This window comes from Phasianus colchicus, chromosome 12 (assembly GCF_987193195.1).
Source record: "Phasianus colchicus chromosome 12, bPhaCol1.hap1.1, whole genome shotgun sequence".
Classification (NCBI taxonomy): domain Eukaryota; kingdom Metazoa; phylum Chordata; class Aves; order Galliformes; family Phasianidae; genus Phasianus; species Phasianus colchicus.
The window spans coordinates 17,503,199-17,520,791 of record NC_143447.1 but is presented as its reverse complement, the minus strand read 5'-3'; the positions used below and the strand labels follow the sequence as shown (position 1 = coordinate 17,520,791).

The following is a 17,593-nucleotide window of genomic DNA, read 5'->3' as shown; positions in this document are numbered from 1 at the left end:
CACCTTTTGATGTTCTCCAACTAGTCCTTTTTTTCCCAACCTCAAAAGCAGGAAAAATTATTTAGAAGATTTTCCAGTTATCACTGCATTCATAAGACTGCTACATTCAGTTCATAAATCTGTAGTAGCATAAAAAGCATTTGCTATAGTCATGCATTTTTGTCACGTATAGTTTTGTTCCTGTTACTTTTTCATAAAATCACTAGTGACACTTTAATGATATTGGCAACAGATTAAGCACCAGTATCTTCATGCTGCTTTCCCTCCTGCAAAAACATTTTGTCAATCTTCGGGGGTTTCTGCCTCCCAGCAGCAGTTGTTGTCCAACTAAAAAGTGTTATTTTTGCTTCCTATTAATTTAGCTTTATATCCTTCAAATTGAGTTTTGCTTTTGCTTTTCTGTAAAAAACATTTTCCACTAAGAGGATGATGACCACTCCTGACAGCACACCTTAGCAAAGCACTGTCCCTGAAAGCATACAGCTTTCCATTTGCTGCTGTGCAGCACTCGTGTATTTAACTCTAAGCTGATGCTTCAGGTATTTCATTCATCTAAACTTACTTGTCACTGAGACAAAGTAGGTACAATATGAGTAGCTCTGTGCTTGCACAGTCACAGCCAACTGCACACTAGTAACAAGCACTTCCAAGAGCTCTCTATCCATTGTCTGATATCTCAGTAGACAGAACATTATCCAGCCTCCAGTGCTGACAGTGAGATCGGCCCTTTCTGTGATTTTGATCACACCAGCAATGCTGTTCTCTAGCTAATCTGCTAGTTTCTTCTTTCTTTTCTTGTCCAAAGCTGCTCTCACGTACAAGTGCACAGGCGACCAGTGGACAGTGTACTGCAGGGTGATCCGGGAGAAGAACCTGTGCCAGGACATGCGGTGGTATCAGCGCTGTTGCCAGACTTGCAGAGACTTTTATGCAAACAAGATGCAACAGAAGAGTTAATGAACCTGTGCTACTTCTTAGGGTATTACAGCTATTTGTATGTAAGTCACGGACTAGTAGGTCTGAGTACTGGAACTTCATGAGTTGCTACAGCGTGGTGGATTCCAAAGCATATCTATTGAGACTTGAAAACTAACTCTACAGACTGGATACCAAAGTAATCCACTCATCCACCATAAACAAACAAAAAAGCAAAACAAAAAAATAGAAAAGAGTCATCTCAAGGAGCCAATCATTTTATCATGTTTTGACATCTTTACCTTTTCAATTAATGCTTTTTACTTTAATATATTAAATCATCAGCCACTGGATGGCTTAATACCAATAAAGGACAAGAGTTGCAAAGTGATTACATTGATTAAGGTTATAGGTGCCTCCATGGAGGAAGGCCTCTGGCAAAATAGTTAAGCAAAGGTAGAGACATTATTTAATCTTTTAATCTTGGCTTTCATCTAATGTTTTTCATTCTGAACAGTTATCCCCCTGTCAAGTAGGCTTGAAGGGACACACATAAATGAAAGGCTTAATTTAAAGAGGGGATTTACTGTAAAAGCTTGTGAAAACTGATAGCAGAGGATGGACATCTCTGAAACTCCCACAGAAAGTTCATTACAATTACATCCAGCATTCTGAGTCATATTTTTTGAGAGCATCTAATAGTGACTGCTCTTCTTTCTAATTTAAAAAAAAAATCCTCTCTCTCTTTTCCCCAAAATAATATAGTTTCTTTTATGAAGGCTAATTTTTCTCTGAGCTTAATGAAATAGAAGCTTATTAACAGCAGTAGATAGTTACGTTTACGCAAAAACCATTTACAACGAGGTGGGAAAAGCCAGAAAACATTGGATCCAGTAGAGCTCACTGGGGGATTGCTTGATTTAATCTCTCTCAAGCTTTTAGGAGGCATTCAGATAAGGAGAGTACCATGAAACTGGATAGGATTAGTATAGAAACAGGACTTGGAACAACCTTTGTATGAAGGATGGACTGGAGAGCAGAACAGGTGTTTCTTGTCTTTTGGCTTTTGTATACATCTGAAGGTTATATAGCCTTTTGTCAAAGTGCTATGAGTGGTACAAGGCTTCAAGATGAAACCCTGAGCGTGCTGAAGCCCTAAGGCCAAGGGCTTCTGTTGCCTTCAGTAAAGGTTAGGATTTTGCTCACTGTATTGTCACGTTTTCTTTTGTGGTGCTATCAGGTTTGGTGCTATCAGACTGGTGCTATCAGAGCACTTAGAAAGTGCTGCATATATGATATCCTCTTCCATGTGTCTGCACTTTAAACCAAACTCCTCTCTGATATGTGAGACTTGAAACAGGAGCTCTACCCAGGGCAGAGTTAGTCCCCACCACTAGTCCTGCAGATCAATGTCTCTCTATCATATCTTGCTCCAACATGTATCATTTCCCTTGCCAGGCTCCAAGGCCAGTTGTGCAGTGGTTAAGTTACAGCTCATTCTTCATAATATGAACAGAGCCTTTTGGATGAATTGCAGCTTTGTACTCGCTCTAGAACTGTGTTACTGTTTTACTCCTTGTGGATGAGTGCAGAAGTAAGCCTACCTTTAACCCTGAGCCCACTATGGATTGCAGCTCACACCTGTCCTCAAGCTGTCTTTGTTGCTGTTGTCTTCCTTTCAGTGCAAGGAGGGATAAAGATTCTTAGTAATTAACATATCTTTAAAGCAACTTTTTTCTTCCTTATTTCAGTTTTCAGGATCTCACTGCAATAACTCATCAGCATTTTATCAACAGCTAAGTTTTTCAAGCACAGGGAGATATAATTTCATTGACAGACTAATACTGTGTGGGCTTCACATTCGTAACTGTGCTTATTTTGTGCAAACAAGTGTGTGGCCTGTATGCACAAATCCACCTTTGCACACCATTTATTCTCAAGTGCCTGTCACAAACAGATCTGCTTTTCTGTGTCCCAGATGATTTTTGCTACCAGAGGGATGATTCTAACTGGGTTTTTGTTTTACTGGATGTTCTTTTGGCACCTGATAGTCAGAATCCAACCTCTGTCTTCTGTTATCCCCACTCTGTGTCCCAGATGCAGAGGTTGTGTAAATACTTAGCAAGCAATCAATGGAAAATGCTGTGGGTCCAAGTTCTGGGTCCTGCCTAAGGAAACATAAATTTAGAAGGAATTTTTCTGAATGTCTGAGCACTGAAAACCACCTCACTTGCTCTCTCAGTCCACAGATTAGCATGCATCAAGCTTTTTTAAAAATGATCAGAAACCAACATTAATTAAAAACTGATGGTACAACACAGCTCCATTTTAATACATTCTCTAACTTCATCTGGTGACAACCCTCCCATGTTATAATAGCCAGAAAAAAAATATAAAAAGAGTTTAATTCTGTTCAATACTCGTGCACTTCTGTTTCATATCATTTTATAGGAGCTTTACTATGAATTTACAGCTATGCTCTGCCCTCAGTTACTCCATACTGGTGAAAGAAAAGCTGTTTGTTTTGGTGTATCTATGGCAATACTTTTTTTTTTTCAAGTTGTTCTTAAAGGATTGACACTCTTTAGATTACAGTGGTGGTATTTCCATATTGTAAACAATACTCTGTACTGTTACTAAAGTACTGTACATTTCTAGTTGCACGGTGGTGTTACTGAGTGTAGATTCTCACTATCTCATGTATGGTGCTAATTTTGTTGGTGGAAAAGAATCTTAGCAGTCGATTATTGCTTGATATTTTATTATAATACAGGGATATATCCTCCATGGCAATAATACCATGTAAGTTTTTCATTACAGAGTGAAATGTATATATTTTTCCATTAGTTAATTTGCATATGTACTGTATCCATAGTAATTTTCTTTTTGGTGCTGGTTATAAATAGAAAAGATAAAAACAGTCAAAGTGAATGGAACAAGTTGTAAATGAAAACTAAAAAAAAAAAATAGAAAAGAGGATCATTCCATTTTGAAAAAAAAATGAGTATGTTGAATAATAAATTTATTTTTTCCATAACAACTTTAAGAAGGTTTCTGAACTTGAAAAAATACAATGCAAATCAAGTAGCTAGCATGAAAATTCAGAGGAAGGAGTGAAGCTGTAAGTAGTACCTAATGAATCTGTCTAATACTGGACTGAGACTGGGATTTGGTTAAGTCTAGGCCAACTATGTGATAGCTGTGGTAGGTATAAAAAGTTTTTTGTCAGTAAGAAATCTGGCATTTCAGAATTCCTGGTGTGCTAACAAATCAAGGAATGATGGGTCTTGTCCCAGCTGGGTTGCAGAATAAAGCACAGGGAGTGTTAATACCTGATTACTGTCTAGCAAGATCTCTCCTCAGGGACACAACAGTAGAACATGCCTGTTTGGAAACAATAACCTAGGTTTTGTTTGGGAAATCACTGTGTATGACTGAGCAGGCTGCCAGGAAGCTAAAGCATATGCCTGGGGACATTTTGCAAGTGCTTTTGGGAAGGTTGCTTTCAATGTATGTTGGAGCTGAGGTGAGGTGGCAGCTAGCTGTATGTTTAATGGTAGCTGCTCTGCAGGTACAACCTAATAACAAAGGTTGCTGAGCATATGGAAGTTTATGTTGGAGCTAAACTAGGCCATCCATTCGAAGGATATCTACGTAACCTAGCTGCATACTGCCCTGGTGTGAAATAAACAGAATTACTTCAGTGCTAAGTGTTTTGGATGTGTTTGTTGTAGGCACTAGCCAGTATCTTTGTACTACTTAACTTCCCCTTCAGCCTGGTGAAGATGTCTTTTTATGAAGCGTTGCACACAGGCATGTAGGATCCCTTCCTATCCTGTCTTACAAAGATGCCATCATCCATATCCCATTCTTCAGTTAAAAGGACACTGTTGGAGATGGGAGCAGCACCTTTCTAAACCAGTCCTAAAAGCAAGCCATATCTTCTACAGCTGGTAATGAGAGTCCTCGTCCCAAAATGATTTCCAGAGTTTGAGCTTATACCTACTTTAAAAAATAGAGTTCATTTTCTGATCTCATGCTGCCTTCTTGGTACTGGCATAGCACCTATAGACTCCTAGTTTTCAGAGGTAGCCTGAGATACCAGTCCAGCTGCCATTACATATGAGTCTTCAACAGCATCAAAATTGTAGAAATTTCATCCAAGTGTTGCTGTATATTAACACATCATTGTGTTTGTGTATTGCCTGGAGTCAACATATGATTGCAATTGTTGACCTGTTTAAACAATAAAACATAGCTATAAGCCTTTGGAAGCCAAAGGCATTACATTAAGCTCGGATATGGCAATGGGTGGGAGGGGTGTAAGGAATGCTGTCATACATTTGGCTTGAAATTTTCCTGGTATGTGCCAATATGTCTTCTATAAATCTGGTAAGCTTATGTACTTAGTCTGCCTATTCTGCATGTAGCAGTTTGCTATTTTTCCTTTACTCCTAATCCCCATCTTTCAACCAGGAAACCAGATGGTTTGAAGCCATTGTCCTTCCCTGCGCTCTCAGTTGTCTTTTTATTTAAGGCACCTCAGCCAAGTTCATTAAAGGCAGGTGGGGTTAGATGGCTCCAGTGCTCTGGCATGGAAGTACCATGAGGAAAGTATAATCTCTTCTCAGCTGCTTGGAACTCACTTTTGCTTCCACCAGCCCCGTCTGCTTCCCTCACTTCCAATTCCTGGTGTACAGAGCAGCCTTAGCAGTCTCTTGATCCCTCACAGCGAGCTGGCCTGGACCCTGCTTTCTCTGGAAGGAAATTTCTTTCTTAAAAGCTTAATAATGGAGCATCTTCCCCCAGTATCAGCTTCATGAATCACCCAGAGCATTACTAATTGGAGGACCTTGTTCTGCTGATGGAGTGAAAGCTGAATGCGACTTTGTGCTTTCCTCCACACTACATGGTCTATTGGGAAAGGCATTTCCTCCTTGAAGAATGTAAGCACAAACCCCAGCATGCTGAGGATATACAGGCAGGAAAGAATTGCACCAGATGCCAGTGCGCTCACACTTTTCTGATGGTGCAACAAAAGAAGCCCTGGTAGCCTGATTGCAGACAAGTTACTTGCATCACTGGTTGGTCGTCTTGCTGCGTGAAAGTAGTGCGCCCAGAAACAGGCAGGATGTGGGAGCTGCTCCTCAACTGCATTACTTCTTCAAGTACTTAGACCTGTGTGGACACCGTTGACAATACTTCTCCATACAACCTGCCCTTCAGCAGCCTTCTGTTTATTTCAATTGGAAAGCAGGTCAGTATGAAGACAAGAGTTCTTCAAGTGCTACTAATGCACAAAAAACAGTTCTCCTTTCTAAGTGGATTTTTATTTGTCCTTTTATCACGTCTCCTCACCCTCTTTAAAAATGGGACTGTCTGCCTGGAGAGAAATGTGCCTTGGACAAACAAGACCGAAGAATCTTCACTTTGGAGTTCTTGAGAACTGTCTGTTTTTAAAAAGGAGTTTAAACAAGAATGTCTAAGCAGAGAGGGCTCACAACCTCTCCTATAGCAGCAGCTGCCCCAGAAGGTGACTGGGGTGTCTCCAAAGATGACCTCCATGCATCTCTCATGGTTTCTCTTTTCAAGACACTTTCATGTGACAGACCCCATGATGAATGCCTGGAGGCTGCACTGTACACTGTGCCGCACTGCTTATTTTGTCAGAGCTGCCATCTTTGCCAAATGGTGGCCAGACACTCAGACAGAATTTCCCAATTAGCAGAGTCCTGCAGCTGATGTCTGGGACTGCATCTGTGTGCCCTGTGCATTACTACAACTGAGACACTGGCGAGGCCCACATGGCCTGGGGTAGGTAACTGCCTCAGCCATAGGGCAAGGAGGAAGCAGCTGAGCCTTCTTGAAAGATGTGATTTCCTTCAGTTCCTCTTGCTTGGCTGTGAAGGTGGTTATTTGGGTGTTTAGTCCTTTCATCCTTCTGTGGTCTGGGTGGATCTGGAGCCTCCAGAGTGACTCATCTGGGTCATGCCACAAGCCTTGGCTTCCTTCTCAGTCTCAGCAGGGAGTGACTCCACACGCTGGCGGTGGCAGATCCCACAGGACATCAGTGTGTGGGGCCAGCTCCTGGCACAACTCAGCCTCCAGGTGAGTCCTTGCTTCGCTGGCATCTCCAGTTTCTCCTGAGCCTTGGGCTTATGGCAGTCTCAGTGTAACTCCAGAGATGTCTGCCTTGTCCTCTGCTCCCCGCAGACACATTTCATGTCCTTGTCCTTTATGCATGCTTATAGCTGCTTTGTGTCCCCTGTTTTGCACCTTTCAGAAACTTTGCCACTTTTGCTGCATATGCAAAGTAGCCTTCCTCTTCAGTGCAATTGCATTTAATCTCTCTCAACCTTGAAAGAGAATATTCTTCTAATTTTACTCCTGCAATAACCTCGTGTCTACCCTCACAGTTACTTTCTGGCTGGTGTTTGTTTCTGAGATTTTTTATAATGTTTCAGTGTTTTTTGTGCAGTGGCATTTGCATGCTGCAACCAGACATGGATGATGAAGGCCACATGCAAAGAAGCGGTCCTCCTCTGAAGAGCTTACAGACTGCAGGTGGTCGTGGGGAAAAGGTAGATTCCCAAAGCAGCTACTTGAGATTATTGGCAGCAGCAATCTGAAAAGGTATGGAGATGAATGTGTGCATCTTTTGAATGAGCCTATGCTAGCGGGGAGTGGAAAGGGATATCTCCCATTGGTTTTCTATCCTCAGATACATTTTTTGTCATTGAAAGTAGCAGAGGATAAAATTCACATCAATTCTGAGATGCCCCATACAGCAATTTAACCGCAGGATCCAAATCCAAGCTTGGCTACTGCTCAAAACACAGGCTGGCAGAGAGAGGGAAATGCTGATTCGTTCAGCAGGAGAGTGCTGGTAGCATGCCAGTCAGTATGACTGCTTCTGCTCCCAAAAAGCATCAGCTATCAAAAGACTGTGGACAGTTTTCTGTAGGATCATTGCATACAGCATCATTTTGCAGCCATTGCAATGTCAGGCAGTGAAACAGTTCAGAATTTGAAAATGAGGTGTCCTCTAATGGAACACAAAGTTGAGTGCTACCTGGGTCTGGCTAGCAAAGCAAGACAAGCCATTCTTGTGTTGGAGTTTTTCTTATTTGTCTTTTTCATTTTCTTGGAAAAGACATTATTTGAATACTTAGCAGCTTCCATTTATTTCCCCAGCTCTGCATTTTTCCTCTTGATTTTGTCTCTGATGGCAGAAAGACCCAACCAGACTGCAGCTTTGTTTGGCATCAAACTTGCCTCCTGAGATGATCACACAAGAAGTCTTTTATCACTTTGGAGGCTGAGAGCCAGAGCTGCTTGTGGTGGAAGTTGCTGGGACTGTAACCCCTGGTTGTCGTGGGATGAGAGTCAAGCTTGGCCTGTCAGCAAGGCGAGTTGCAGCAGTCTGAGCCCCTGCCAGGACACGTCAGTACTTCTGAGCATGCTTCCCCTGGTGCTGCTCTCATTAAGGAAAAGGTATGAAATCCACATCTAAGTTTCACTAGTCCTTTAAAAAAATGAAGTGTTGTCTAAAATAAAAGTCCTGTCCAGAATCATGGTCTAATTCCTTAGGAAGTCACTGTAAATTGAACCTCCTCTGCTCTTGCTGCCTAATAACCTCTTAGTTTTCTTCTTGATGTAGTTCAACTTCTGTGCTATTGGCACAATGTTATCCTCAGTGCTGTCACCTCTGCTTAATGCCCATGTTTGTGTCGAGGAGAGGAGGAGGGGTCCTGCTGAACTCCTCAGGCATCAGCAGGTCTCCAAGGCTGCAGTCACCCTTCCTCACAGCTTCCCCAATTCATTTCATAACATGCTTTCCACATCTTGAGGACGAGATGCTGACACAGCCAGAGAAGTACTGCCATCAGTTGCATTTTCCAGGAGTGAAGAAGTTGTTTCCTTTTCCCAATCATGTTCTGCTGAAGAAATAATTTAAAAGGGAAGAAGAAAAAACACATGACTGTGTTAGCAAGATGGAAAACAGCTTTCTGTCGCTTCCAGGTATTTATGTGCCATTGTCTCTACAGTGCCATTAGCAACAGTATTGCCTGTTGCTGACTATTAGGTATGTACAATTTTGCAATAGCTGTGTGCGCCATACTTTTGCAAGCACTGCCTTTTCCCTGTCTGTCCTCATGGCTTAGTTTATTTGTATGCAAGACAACAGCAATGTTTATCAAGCCTTTCCATCAGCTGCACAAACTCAGAGCAGAATCAGCTGTGTGCATATGTCCCTTACTGTGAGAGTTTCAGTTTTTGGGAGATAGGCTCTTGGGCAGAACCTATGAGATTTGGTGTTTCTTATGTATCTCTTTAGACAAAGTGCTGCCTATGCAGATACTATAAGGGCATATGAATATGGCATAAGAAAGGAAAAGCACATTTGTTTTCCAGTCTCCCTGTAGAATGGGTCTAAAACAGAACTATCATTCACTATGCAAAACAAAAACAAAACAAAGTAAAACAAAAACAACAAAAAACCCTGACAAAAACATTCTTATATTTGTAAAAAATGTCATATGTTTTTCAGGGTATCGCTAAATCTTGCCAGGCTTCTCCTCTCTCCTTCCTTGCCTCACCCCAAATACTTCCATTTTTGGCTAAAAAAATATCAAGTTTGGGAATTTTCTAACTACCAATGTCAGCCAAAACCCAGGCCCTTTTCTCTGATTTTTCCACTTAATTTTTAAAGTATCTTCTGGCAAAACAAAAATATTGTTTTGATGGAAAATTTTCAACCAGCTCTGCTCACTACTTTCTGCCAACAGTCATACAGGCAAAACAGTGCATCTTCCAAGAGAGGAGACTGTCCGAGAGGGCCGAATGTGAGGCAGGCAGTGACTAATGCTTCTCTCCCCAACCCTATGCCCCAGCCAGCACTGTGCTCTTCTGCAGGCTGCAGCCCTTGGTAAGACCATCTTCCTAGAGATGTTTCTGGACTAAATTTTTCTTGGCAAGTCAACTTCATAATTCAGGTATTTTACCCAGTTGAAGGAAGGTGTGGGTGGCACAGTAGGATCACCAAGAGACCACGAGACTTGGAAGAGAAAAATTCTGCACTTCCTATCCACATTAACTAATACTTGGACTCCTGCAGGCAAGTACCAGCTGGCAGGGAGAGGTGGGGTGATGGGGCCTAGTCCAGCTCACTATCAAAACAAACTTCCCTGTGCTATTGTTGAACAGAGCTGTTTAGAAATACCAGCAGCTGAGCCATGCACAGGCATGAGCAGTCTCCATTGTAACCCCTGAGAAGCTCTGTGGGCAAGATTCTAAATTGGCTTGTAGACTGAAATGACACCAGTCACATCACTGCTGTGTATCTGTTACCCATCTGTCTCTTGGGAAGTTACTTCTCACACTGAATGTGGAGCATGAATTCAAGGGAAGCTCAGCTCCTCTCAGGAAGATATTCCTGCAGAGATGGACAGAACCTAAATTTCAGTATTTGGCTTCAGGAACCGAAAAGGCTTTAGCACACTGGCTACCTGGACAGTGTCCTCTGAGGACAGCCATTCTGCAGCAGTCCCTAATACTTGCCAAGTACTCTGAGATCTTCCAATGAAAGGGTTTTTAGATGTGGAAGAGTTTATAGCCCTTCTCTGACCATTGGTGATTTTAGTGGGTTAAGTTAGGAACAGGAAATACAGTGACTAGAGGAAAGCCATTAATATTAAATTCCAGCCTTTGCCAGATAGTCTTATGTTATCTTTGCTCTTTCATGAAATACTTTCCAGTTTTGCTCGCAGGGCATTTGTTAGAGGGGTAGCAACTGAAGAGCTCTATCTTGGCACATCTCCACCTGCTTTTCTGTAGCAGTGCACATTTGTGCTGTGGGATTTTAAGAATTTCCTTTGCCTTTAGAATTGATATGCAAACAGTCAGCTGTATAGACATCAGTCTGACCAGCAGACATTCTGTGTGACGCAAGAAATAATACAGGTGGCCAGCACCATGCTGGTGACTCCAGAATTTCTGGAGAAAACAGACTTGTTTTACTATGTCTAGAAGATGGGAGGTCCTGTATACACCATCCAGTAATGTAATCTGCTGTGCTTGACTGATCACAAAACACCCACCAGGATTTCCCTAACAGCACTCTTGATTATTGCCAAGGAAAGCAAAGGTTTGTAAGGAATGTGAATCCTGACCTTGCCACCTCAAAAATAGCTTGGAGATCTCAAGATGCTCATTTCAACAGTCGAACATACATCCCCTTTGTGCTATACCAAGTCTGCCAGGTTGATAGGAACCAGAACCTTCCATCTCCAGCCTGCACAGTGATCTAAGTAACCTTTCATGCCAGAGCAAACATAGAGCCCTGTGCAGTCAGCATACAGTTCTGCCAGCATCCTTTTCTTCAACTCCTCAAATAGTCATTGACTCTGTTGTGCTAAAAGCAGCTGGGATATGCTTTCTGTAAAATGGGCCATCTTAATTTTCCCATCTGCCATGTTGCTGTAAGTCACACTATGCATTTGTACCGCCATGTGATAGGTATGGGTTGAGAGATATTAAGACAGGACAGATGAGAGTTTCCAGCTGCCTAACCCTGTTCAAGCCATCTCTCCTAATAGTGACTTTACCAGGGCCAAAAGCTGTATGATTGAGCTCTTGTGTACCTTGCAGACAGACATTGAAGCCTAAAAGAAAAATTTCAGCCTGGAGAGTCTCATATCACTAAGCAGCTTGTTACCCGGTGCAGTAAAGTTTTCTGTTAAAAAGAAGTCTTTTATTTCCCATTCATACTTGTCTGGTGGCAAGGAGAACCATTCTCCTGTCCCAGAAGGCCCTAGCTGCAGACACTGCCTTGGAAGTGAAGCTTGCTCTCATGGCTACGGCAAAGGAATGGGAAGCACGAGATCTGGCATGAAGTTCTCCTCCCACTGAAGCCAGTGGGATGTTTGCCATTGGCTTCAGGGGAAGCCAAGATTTCGGTCTGCAGCCAGATTGCTGTGTGTTGTGCTATGCTGTGTGCAGGATCAGAAAAGTTCTTGGTTTCCTGATGAAGCTGTTACTGTCTCACCTCCTCTGCTGCAGATAGCTGTCTCTCACCTGATGTTGCTCCCTGCTTGTCTCCCTGTTTTGAAATCTTATTCTTAGGCTAGAAACTCTTGAAGGAAGAGACTGGCTGCATGGTTTGTGCCTGCTTGTATTGTCCCACAGCTGGGGCTTCTGGACATTCCACTGCCAAAAACATCCCCTCCACTGTGGATGATGTATGATGCAAGGGGATGGCATAATGCAGCAATGAAGAGCTGAAAATAGGTGGTTTGAATTAAGTAAAACATATGGGGTTTTCTCCAGGTAAAGAACTTGAATCAGCTTTAGAATTTCGCTCTGTGGTTCAAGAGAATCTGAAGAGATTGTAAAAAAGGTGCACAGACAGACCTCCCTGTTTCAGACTTTAACAACATGAGTTGCTGAGAGTCTTGATTTTAAAAGCACCTCTTTTTGTCATGTCGTCACTCTTTCAAGGTCAGATGGAAGTGAAATTGTGTTAGTGATGAGCAGTGGTATAAGTATCCATGAGCTTGACAGAAAACTTTGGTGCTGTAGGGTTGGCTGTGTTATGTAGTACATAATATACTGCTCCTCTGACACACTGGAAAGCCTTGTGCCAGCTTGTGCAGCCCATGCAGTATCTGTATTTGAAGCATAGGCAGGGTTACTGCTCTCCTCTGAAGAGCAGGTAAAGAAGTCATCCCAGAGCAAACTGCAATTGTTACACCAAGCAGCCCCGTTTTGGCCTATGTAAGTCCTACTAAGTTTATTTGAAAGGATGCGTGGTGGAGCCTCTCTATGCCAAGAAAAAGCCACTGCAAGCAATTCTCACTCTTTATTTGTATTTCTCCCCGATGAGGATGTCTTTTCCTATTCATCCTGTGAGTTTGGTCTCTACTGCCCCTTTCTGGAAGTATCTGTAAATGCATCATAGCTATGAAAAGGCATGAAGATGGCTTTCTCCAAGAAAAAACCAAGAAGCTGCCCTGGCTTTTCTCACTTCTTCAGGTGCCACATATTTTACAGCATCTTCCCCTCCTGTTCAGCAGCACCTTGTGTTCTCTGGCCATGTGGGATGCGGTCCTGTTCACTTGACATTTCCACGAAGAGTAGCTGGTGTGAGCAGCTTTCTGGTAATTTGAAAGTGTTTTGATAGATTTCTTTCCCTACCAGGCAAGGAGTTTGTAAGTGCAGGTTCTTAAAGTCCAATGTTGGTGATGTTGAGATCCATAGCTAGCACTTTTACTGTGATTTTTCCTCAACAACTTGAAGCAAAGCTACCCCAAAGTTCAGCATTGGTACAGCAGCACACCCCAGTGCCACCTCTTTAGACACAAAAGCCCTTAAGACTCAAAAATGCACTTCCCTATAGTAATAAATGGGGAAGAATAGAGAGGTGTTTTCAATTTTAAGGAGTGAGGCAAGGGGGATGGCTCTGTGTGGTGTTCATCTTGTTGCTGCTGTCACTTTAATTCTCATAGTAGTTCCTCTCCACCCTCCTTTTTTTTTTTTCTCTTTTTTTTTTCACTTGTATGTGTTCTGATTTCAGCACAAAGAGGGACAAAATTGAAAGTGGGAAGGGCGCAGGATCCTGGTAATTTTAAAGGCCAGGTGTCATTGCCAACATGCACCCGCTCTCCCATGTACCATGTTGGATCTCCTCATGAACACTACCCAGGAACCAGCTTCTCTCTGACCTTTGTGGAGGAGACCGTGATGAAACTCCCTTCCTGATTCTGGATCCTGGACCTACAAAGTGTTCCTTACAAGGTTGGTGTCTACATGGTGAGCCCCAGCTGTGGGCCCATGAGCAGCTGTAAACGCAGCCTGCTCCCTAGACTGCTTATCCACCACTTGCATGACCATGTGAAGTGCAAGAGCTCCTGCAGCTGCAGAGGCTTTCCTAGCACTTGCCTAAAAAAAAATGGGAACATTTTTGTGGCATTTTTTTTCCCTTATCATCTGAGTAAGTCCCTAGCACGATGGTAGAAGTCCTCTGCTATCCACTGGGGCCCCTCTCTTCTTGGTCCATGTGGCCTAGAGGAAAGGGGAAGGTTTTCCCATGAGAACATACCCATTCCTTGGCTCCAATTAGAGAAAATGTATTGCTGACGATGTTCTTCCTTGAATTGGCTCAGCTGAGAGCCTGATTAGCTATTTCCCAGTCATCTTGAAGCCCAAGGCCCATGTTTCTTTAATTTTGTCCAACATGTCATATACTTAGGGAAATGGTTGGGAATATTGTAAAGCAGCTTCTGGCAGTGAAGAGTCCCAGGGAAGGATCGCATAGACTCCTGGTAATCATTCTCAGGCTGTCTGTTGAAACCCTGCCTATGCAAAGATACAGGGAACTGCAGCATTAACCAGGAGGGACACAGCCTGTAGAAAAAGGTTCTTTCTCCTTTTCTGGTCATATCTTTCTCCTTTTCTGTAGATTTGGCTGGTTGTGCTTTGTTTGGTACCTGGTGATCATGTTGGTAGTGCTCATGTGTGAGCTACTGTTCATTGTTTGTAAATGCAGCATTACTAGATCTTTACTGACAATCAGACACATCTTTCATTGCATAATGCTTCCTCGCCCCAGTTTCCCAGTGCTGGGATCAGGCTGTGCTGTGTGCATCAGCCATGGGTGAATCAGTTAATTCCCTGCAACTCAGGGAATAGCAGAGGTACCATTAAAGCGTTGCATGGCTGTGGATTTATGAATACTTTGAACTCTCTGGAAGAACAAGAGTTCCCAGAGATGATGGTTCAAAGTGAATAGAAGACAACAGCTGTCAGAACAGTTCATTGGATGTCCTTAATGATGCTTTCTTAGCACTTTGGGCACCTTCAGAGGCCACCTCACTGCCCAGCTATTGAAAGGGCAGAGGCAGCTTGGGGCTGAGACCCTTCTGTTGCTCTGTGTGCAGGACACAGTTGTATCCGCCAAGGCTGTGCTCAGCCCTAGATTTGCTGTAAGAGTTACAAGTGATACAATCTCATTTTTTCCAATTTCCTCCCCACAAGTTAGTTTAAAGGGAATGAAGGAAGAGCTTGCTACATCTCAGTGCATTAGTAGCCAGCTCAAATGACTCCTCACTGTCTTTTCTTCTACATGAGACTCTTAATGCCCTAAGTCTTTGCATGTCCTGGCACAAAGCCCAACTGAAGCATGAGCTCCAACAGAAGTTTTAAATTTAAAGCTGTTCTTTTGGCTTCAGAAAGTCACAGATTGAAGTTGAGAGATGCATTTCAGCTGTTTACTTGCAGATCTGCAACAGCCATGTTGTGCTATTGCTCTCACCTCCATCAGGCAGTTGTATCAACAGCACTTTCCAATTAAAGTAGTAGCCTTAGCTACAGAAAATGCTTTTCCTATTTTCCATTTGGCTGATGATTACTTTCTAATTACTCATGAGGCATAGAGCTGGTTTGTTTTCTATCCCTCATTATAATCAACCCATCATCATTTCTCGTGACTGCAATTTCTTTTGCTGTTTTTTATTTCTTGCCACTTTGAGCATCAGCTTGGGTAACCACTCAGACACCGTGTGTTCTCACACAGTGTGGAGTGCTGATGTGAGAGAACAGGTGAATATCAGGTGCACAAGCAACTCCTGAAGTTCTGCTCACCTCCAGCAGCAAGAAAGACATCCTGCTGTGGAAATACTACTGTCAGACAATCAATTGCCTTTATATTGCAAGAGTCTTGCAGTATAAATTAGGGCTACTTCCCTGACCTAAATGCTCCTACTCTGAAAATGTAGCCTTTAACACATTCACTGCCAAGATTAAGGCTTTTCCCCATTACCTGAACATTCAGAATCTCTAAGATAATAATTGATGTCACGTGAACCCTGCATCTTTCTTCTGATGCAGTCAAATTAGAGCATCCTTTTCATTTCACCCCACTGAATGGCACATGCTGGACTCCATCCTGCCTGCAGTGCAACAAGCTCAGCAGGCTGCTGCAGTGGTGGACAGCAGGGTCTGAACTGAGCCATGGGATTTTCACTCCCTCCATATTTGCCATTGCAGACAATGGTGCCACTGTCTGCCAGTTGAATGCTCTTTGTAGCATGAGCACAGAGTGCTTGGACTGGAACTGCAGTGACAGAGGCACAGGTTTCCGAGCTGTGAAGCCACAAAGATCCTCTCTTCAAGGATATGCTTTTCCCACAGTGTGATCAGCTGTGACTGTCATTCTAGTCTTGTGTCCAATACAGTGACCCTCAAATCTTGGGACACCTCAGTTCCATGAGACCTTGCAAGGATGCCACAACCACAAGTTCCTGCAAGTTTGACAAGGAAGCAAAGCCTGCTGCTGCCCCCATGTGTTACTTGCTCATTACTGTTGCCATGTACAGACGTGGGAACCCTACTTGGGAGAATGAAGACTAGCCAAGCTAAGCACAGCACAGCCATTTCAGGTACTAAGGTCAAAGATCTTGAACTGGAAGACCTTTCTGTTTTCTCTGTTCCTCACATTTAAGAAATAGCAAAGTTGGATTGGACATATTTGGAAGTGAGACGAGCTGGAGAAAGCAAGGAAGCGTGCAATGTGCAGAAAAGCACAGAGAAGTCATCGTCCATTCTGAAAGGATGCATGTGCAGTGCTTGAGGATGCCATGCAATGCTGAGTGATATCAGATATCAGCACACCGTGTTCAGGCTTGTTGGCTCAGGCTATGAGGAGTGCAGAATGAGAGACAGCTCTTGGCAAGCTCTGCTCACATGGTAAGGTCATTGGAAAGGCAAGTGATGCTTTCATCGACCTGCCTTTCCCCAGTACCAGCATCAGCTTGAGCGAAGACTCACTTTGTGCTCCTGTAATGTACTGCACACTGCATGATGCCAAGGACAAAAGCTTCCTCCCAGATGCACTGAAGCAGTGTTCTTCCAACCAGTGTCTCAGTCCCCAGCTTCCCACCCTTCTTGGCCATGTCATGTTCCTGTTTTGAACCATTAAATTTAGATTTAATATAAATTCTCTCTGGGCTAGTGGCAGCTTTTGGGCAGAAGGGAGAGCAGGCTGTGTGTAGCTACTGGCTGTCTGCTGCTTCCCAGCAGTTACCAGATAACTTCTGGACATTCATTAGACTTCTCACAGTATTGTCCTTCTTTGCTGGGCTGTACTTTGTTGGGGCTGCACATGCTTATTAACCAGAATTAACCAGTCCTAGAAGCTGCCTGAAACCTTGCCTTGTAGGTAAGCGAGCTCAAATGGAGCCAGTCTGTGGCTCAGGACATCGTGCAGACCGATGGCTCCGACCATCACTAACATAGTTTCATGGAAAAGTGGTCCTGCCTATTTGCCATACCTACACCAAGATCCTTTTTGTCCCTGGCACCATTAGCAGATGGGCGAAGGAGCAGCCTAGAATGTTGTCCACAGAGTGCCCTAGACACTGCTAAGAGCTCTCTGAGAATATATGAAGGAACAATATATGCTGGCAGGGCTTACATGCTCCAGCAGTTGGGGATTGCAAACACATGCTTCAGCTATGCAAGAAATCTCTGACTTGTTCTGAATGCGATTCAGCCTGGGTTTCTTCCCAGGAACATTCCTGTTCTTCACAATTTACCAGTTGCAGGAAGGGGGGTGGAGGAGCAGGATTTTACTAGTACTCAGGACTTTAAGAGTAAAGGAGAGGAAAGGGAACAAATCTTA

The 17,593-nt window shown here is 43.2% G+C and overlaps 1 protein-coding gene across 9 annotated transcripts in view; it reads left to right on the top strand.

Annotated features, from left to right (window-relative positions):
* The window catches only part of ADAMTS17 (ADAM metallopeptidase with thrombospondin type 1 motif 17), a 176,864-nt gene extending 164,036 nt beyond the window's left edge, over positions 1-12,828 (top strand). For 8 of the 9 annotated variants that reach the window (XM_090149089.1, XM_090149086.1, XM_090149085.1 and 5 more), the window contains 3 exons: positions 806-7,023; positions 7,394-7,548; positions 8,110-12,828. In XM_090149089.1, the coding sequence (XP_090005215.1) occupies positions 806-957 (152 nt within the window). In that variant the 3' untranslated portion in view covers positions 958-7,023; positions 7,394-7,548; positions 8,110-12,828. Of the gene's footprint in view, positions 1-805; positions 7,311-7,393; positions 7,549-8,109 lie in introns of those variants that run through there. The other variant, XM_031587795.2, reaches the window with a different exon arrangement.
* Positions 12,829-17,593: the final 4,765 nt, after the last annotated feature.